Raw genomic sequence first — 6,755 nt, forward strand, 5'->3', positions numbered from 1 at the left:
TGTCTCTGACTGGTAAGCTTGTATATTCAATTTCGGATATATCAGGAAGTGAAACAAATTGTATTTGAAAAAGTACCCACAACAACTAAAATACGATTGTTTTCACCAGCGAATGCGTGAATCACTGAAGCAGAATCCACGAGTCAGCTCAACTTGAGCGATATAGTTAGTACAGTACAAGTGCTATATACTGCTATAAATATTCCGATTGAAAGCGAGAGAGAGAGAGAGAGAGAGAGAGAGAGAGAGAGAGAGAGAGGATGGCGATAACATATTATCTTAGTCCTTGAAACTTTATGCAACTTTACAACAAGCAGTTGTGAAAAAAATAATTGTCTAATGTTAGAAAACCGTTTGATGCTTCAGAAAATTAAAATCAATTAGCAACGAACATTTAAGCAAATTTACAGTAATAAGTTGCTATAAAGTAATAATTTTTGCTATTATAATTTTTAACGTTATTTTCTAATATTATTTTTTTTTCTTATTTTACAGAATGTCTCATAATATAATATAACATCTTCTTAAATATTAAGATTATTTTCTCATATCATAAAATGAGTTTCGTATATCTGAGATTGATTTAATGATTTAATGATTATGGTTGGAAATAGAGACTTTTGAAATATTAGAAAACAAGTTTATATTACAAAATCTGACTCATTCATACTATTAAGATGATTCATTAATATAAAAGAAAGTTGTTTGCAGTTAAACAATGATTTTTTTTAATTTTAATTTTTGAAAAAGATGTAATAATGGGCTCCTTTGGTAAAGGAGTAATGGATGTGAATCATTCGATGAAAAGAGAAAATGCATGTGATATGCTTATATAATAAACTTATTATAAATTTAATTTCTAGCATCTCAAAATGATTGAATAAACCGGATGTATTTTCTAATTGTATAAAACATAGATTTGTTGTTATTAGAAAACGACTGTACAATATTCAAACATGATTTTCTAACATTAGAAAACATCCATTGTCGTCCTCTGCAACTTCCCTCATGGCTGTATAAAGAACTGATCACATTATCAAATACGTTGCAATTTCGGCTTACAGCTGTTTTATTACTTTATTTCATTTTTTTAAATCATTAATTCTTGTGCTGTAATAAAACATGTAATGACTAACAAATGGAACGGGCAAAAGCTAAACTAAAATTCAGATTTTTAAACTCTGTGGCAAGGGAAACTACTCATTGCGATCTTTAGTGCTGGAGGATGGAAAGAGTGGGCCGCCGTTTTCAAATAAATTTTGGAAACCTGTTTTGGCATGTATAATGACATTCATGGATGCTTCAGGGATCAGTTAAACGTAACAGAAGACTCTGGAACAGCAAGCTATTTTTTTTAATTACAGTGAGTAAATAATGTTTTATCAAAGGATGCCACATATTAAATACATTTTGATATGTGGAATTGAGTGCACTTAAATGGTTGCTATCCAACACTCGCGAACAGGTGAAAGTTATCCGAATACGCTGATATATATGCTGACATATATAAATAGTATCTGAAGTGCTTTTGAAATACGATGCATTTTCCACTATTTAATTCAGTAATGAACTAATGTTACAGTAGCAGTAAGTGATTTTATGCATTCATTCATTCACTTCGGTTTCGTTACTCACAATTTGTTTTCTCGCAAAATCTGAAACGTTGGAAGTGACCAGTTTCAGTCACCTGTAGAATAACAAACAGATTAATTTTTTTACATCTTCTGACTCGGTACTTCACCATACCATGGCGGATTATACATGGACCCATGAGTTATTCACCGTCACTTACTTATATTTTCTAACATTACTGACTGTGTCAGAGAAAAACTATATGGCAGAAAACTATATGTCTCAAAAGTTTATACTTAAATAGCATCCATCCATCAGAAAACCGTTTCACGACTAATCGTACCCAGAAAAAAAAAGGTAATAACATGATTGCATCATTTGAATGTATTCAATTAATGAGAGTATACATTAAAGTATAACCTTTTGAGCCAATCATATTTCGGCGTTGATGTGTGTGCCCCATAGACATAGTGTACATGTTTTGAAAATGAGAGTCGCTTGTGTGCAATGTATGTTTAGTGAAGAAGACAATGTCTAATTCTTCCATGGAACAGAATTCCTAAAGTTGAATCGAGTCAATGGTAGGTAAAAACTTAATTTTGCATTTACCACAGTTCTGTAATTAAAGAAGGGATGTATTGTAGAGTCGCAAACATGGTATATGTAGCTCTTTTCACCGGTTGTCACTTGAGCTCGATGTTGTCTCAGCAGGCAAAATTTGCACATTTCAGAACCCATAACTTCAATTTGGTACAACACAGAAAAGTCGGTGATGGCTTGATGATTTGTGAATAGAAAAATATCTCAAGAGTAAAACAAGCCATAGAGTATGGTTGTATGCCTTTAAAGATGGAAATAACAGAAGGAACCAAGTATTTGGAAGTTACTTACCTTCTGTCTTATATAGTATGATAGAGAGGGTCTTATGTCAGACTGGGTCATGGAGGTAATCTAAGGTATTTTTGTCACTCTATAATTATTTTTCCTTCAGATTTTTGTTTTTTTTCTCAACATCAAGCTCGCGTCAAGCACCTAGGGACAGTCTGTGCACTTGTGTTAGCAGTTTGCACAGTAGTTTAATAGTCATGGTTAGGAAGGTGGTAGTTTAGGATAGGTGTTGCTTATAAACAGTTAGTATTGGGAAAAATAAAAGATTGCTATGTTCAAATGGAGGATAAAATTTGCCTCCTTATCATAGAGGCGAGGAGGATTAAATTTGCCTCCTTATCATACAGGCAAGTCGACATATATGAGATCATTACTTGTTAGTCCTTTAAAAAATAGAATTTGCACACATTTGTATTGATGGGGATGCATAATCTTATTATTTGCCTTCATTTTCATATCGTGAAATGCAGTTGAGAATTTGATATTTAATTTTACCTCATATATGCCTCAGCTGAATCTGTTGTTGCATGCAACCAGTATTGTTAAAAAAATACTTTATAAATATAATTAGCACTGAACAACATTTTGGTCTATTGGCAGTTTATATGATGATAAATGCAGAAGAAAGAACTTGCCCATGTTGCACTGTCCTTCATTTTGTCTACTATAGTCTTTGATTCATTTGCTTTCATCTTTTTTTACCTTCGAACCCTTGTAAGGTAAGAGTGTTATCCCTTTTTCTAATCAGTTATTTTGCATCAAAGAATTTTTACAGGCCCATATACAGACCTTTTTCTTCAATGAGAAATCTGAGCCAGGTTGATAGTCTTTCAACCAGCAAATTAAATAAAGAAAAGAAAATAAATAAATATATATGTGTTTACAAAGGTGAAGAAATGTCTTTTTTAAACCATGAAGCCAATTTTTCTGCGTTGAAACCATTTAATAAATCTACCCATCAGGAGATGACTGTCCCATATAGAATGCCAGAGCTGTCTTAAGATGAGAATTTTTATTATATGATGTACATTTGTACTTATATGATGTGCAAACTTCTTTATATGATGTGCTTTTGTACTTATATGACGTGCAAACTTCTTTATATGCTGTGCTTTTGTACTTATATGATGTGCAAACTTTATTATATGCTGTGCTTTTGTACTTATATGATGTGCAAACTTCATTATATGCTGTGCATTTGTACTTATATGATGTGCAAACTTCTTTATATGCTGTGCTTTCTTCCTTATATGATGTGCAAACTTCTTTATATGAAACTTCATTATACAACATCAAAGTAACATGAATCTGGCATCAACTTGTTATTAGCAAGTGTGAATTTCATTCATGTCAAAATTAATTGCTTTTAGACTTCCAGCTAACTGTCCAGTTATAATGCCCCTATCTCAGTTCCCTGTGTTTGAAAGCTAGCCTTTAAATATGGGATTTCTATATTGTATTGTGCATAATAGATTGTAGGTCTATATTTTGTACCAAAATAAGATTAGCTGACTGTTATTGTGATGCGTTTGATTGACAGGCACTCCAAATACATTGTCTGAATAGTGTTGTGATTTTTTTTTACAAGAATACTTAGCTTTATCTTGAAGACACGGAGTATGTAATATAATCAAGAATTCCAAGAGGAAGAACTGATAAGAATTCTATATTATTTTGTATTCAGTATTTTGTAATATCACATACTCAGTGTATCACATACCTACACCTACTATTGTGAGCCTCAGTTTTATATATATATATATATATATATATATATATATATATATATATATATATATATATATATATATATATATATATATATATATATAATTGTAGAAATTACATAGCTTTATACCACAGTAATTTTTTTCTGTTTATAGTATCAATTCAGTTTAAGTTCAATAACAGTTCAATAGCAGTAAGTTCAATAACAGTGCTCTCTTCAAAATCAGTTTTGACAATTTGTTAAATTTACATATCATCAATTGGAAAATAAATATCAAGTTCGTTAATTGGATGGGGAGGTAACATTTAATTTCACTGTGGTATATTATGTTACACATTTGTATTAGGGACTATAGTTCATGAATCAGGCAGCCAGTCACATCATAGTTATTGGTTTGGACGTTTTTTGTGGACTTAACACAAGTTGTCAGCACACGATAGGCTATACATGGCGGCTAGTATGGCAATCGTTTTAGACCACTAGGTCTCTTGTGTTCCCTGGTTTCGATGTCCCAGCCATAAGTATTGGATGTTTGTAAATTTTTAGTGGTATAATCATTTAAAGTTTCTTTATTGTCAACATATAAGTACAATGTTTCTAGTATTTGTGATATCCAGGGAGTGATATGAATAGGTAAGAATTTTAGAGTTTAGAATATAATTGTTTTGCCTTATTGAGTGAAGAGAGATGTGTTAAGATATAGGCAAGTCCACAAATGTAATATTTGTATAATCATAAATGGGGTAAGAGCGAGACGGAATTCTATCAAACCGGAAATACTACTAATGTATAGCATATTTATTTTTATTTGCATTACAGAAGGAAATAATGTTTCAAACAAAATTTATTTCAACAGCATACTTTTTTTACTTGTCATGCGTACACACAAATCATTATATATCATACACACACACACACACACACACAGGACCAGATTATCCATATTGCAAAATGGGCAACATGGCCAGGGCCCCCAAGGCTCGAGGGGCCCCGTATATTATCTGATTTCACAGGCAGGGTCCTATGTTGGCTGTGCCTAGGGCCCCCAAAGGCCTTAATCCGGGCCAGTATACATATATTACAATACAAAATAAACAATACAAAATAACAGATACTGATTATGCACCCATGTATATTGCAGTAGCATAAAATAGTTATTACATGGTTGGTAGAGTGCTATACTTTACATTTCAACCTTCTCTCATTTCTTAGGCATTTATGAGAACTTGGCTGAGAACACTGACAGGGGTCTCTTTTCTCTTCTATTCAGTTACTGGCCATCATTATTTTAGCTTGTATTTTAAATAAAGCAATGATTGTTTACATATGACAAACAATGTTACTTCTGTTCACATGGAAATAAAAATCAGAAAATACATTTAAAAAAAGTCTCATCATTTCAAATTATTTGATTCATGACGTTCATTTGAAATGAGCAACATACATGCTTAGAATTGGAAACAAATTTCTTTGTAGCCATAAGGACTAGTAGAGTGAGAAATTTACTTGTCCTGCTGATCTTTCAGTATTTCACTAGTCCTTCACACAACATACTGTCAGACAGGTATCAAGAGTAACTAACCATTGAACTATTGAAATTATGTAAATTACTAGTCAGACAGAAAATGTACTAGTCTTGGATATGATGACTACCAGTAATTTCGACGCCTGTGTATATATATATATATATATATATATATATATATATATATATATATATATATATATCATGTGCAATGTCATCTTGTATCTTGTTGCTGAACTGCAGTCAAACTAGTAAATGAATACTACTTAACTTATTCATATTTTCAAAACCTTTAATTGAGAGCACTGATTTTTTTGTCTTCAAAAGGTTTATTATATGTGCATAATTTCCTTTCTTAACTTCAAGTCATTAAAGAAAAGATGAGCTTTTGGGATGGCATGTTGACTGTCCATTAGTATATTTCTTATTACCACTTATCATAATCTAATTTGGAGGATTATCATGACACTTTATGCACACACGTTCATTCTATGGTCTACTCGGTTGTAAACGAAAATGGTGTTACTCCGACATTTAATATGGCTACCACAGCAGGCATCTTGAAATCTTGTTATTACTGCTAGTTTATGGAATTGAATGAATCCTGTCTTCATCAGTTTACATTTTAATTTTTGCAGAGCATGTTGTCATAAACACTTCTAGAGAATCCTAAGTTTACAAACATGGCTTCAACGACTGGTGCAGCCCAAGCCCAGCAGAAATTCTCCAATTTACGAAAGAGATTGGACCAGCTTGGTTATCGACAATCACTGGGTATTGAATCGTTGCCATTAGTAGAGAGATTGTTTGCAGATCTCGTCCACACCACCGAAAGCTTGAAAAATGCTAAGCTTGATGTTGGAAGGAAGACAACTGAGTCAGTTGATGTGGACTCAGCTGTGGAGGCATACAAGAGTGACAATGCTAACTTGGTCAGGGAAAACAATGAGTTGCACAAAAGCATCATCAAACAGAAGGAAGAAAGTGATGCTTTGATCAGAGGTATGGTCTATATTTTCTTACTTTTAAGCCATTGTTGTA

At 32.4% G+C, this 6,755-nt stretch overlaps 1 protein-coding gene across 1 annotated transcript in view; it reads left to right on the forward strand.

The window, feature by feature from the left end:
- Positions 1-1,241: 1,241 nt before the first annotated feature.
- The window catches only part of LOC149798346 (centrosomal protein of 135 kDa-like), a 105,527-nt gene continuing 100,013 nt past the window's right edge, over positions 1,242-6,755 (forward strand). Inside the window, exons 1-2 of the mRNA XM_089963490.1 lie at positions 1,242-1,363; positions 6,353-6,716. Coding sequence (XP_089819616.1) covers positions 6,398-6,716 — 319 coding nt within the window. The 5' untranslated portion in view covers positions 1,242-1,363; positions 6,353-6,397. The remainder of the gene's footprint in view (positions 1,364-6,352; positions 6,717-6,755) is intronic.

This window comes from Sinohyriopsis cumingii, chromosome 6 (assembly GCF_028554795.1).
Source record: "Sinohyriopsis cumingii isolate HCF-2022 chromosome 6, ASM2855479v2, whole genome shotgun sequence".
NCBI lineage: Eukaryota > Metazoa > Mollusca > Bivalvia > Unionida > Unionidae > Sinohyriopsis > Sinohyriopsis cumingii.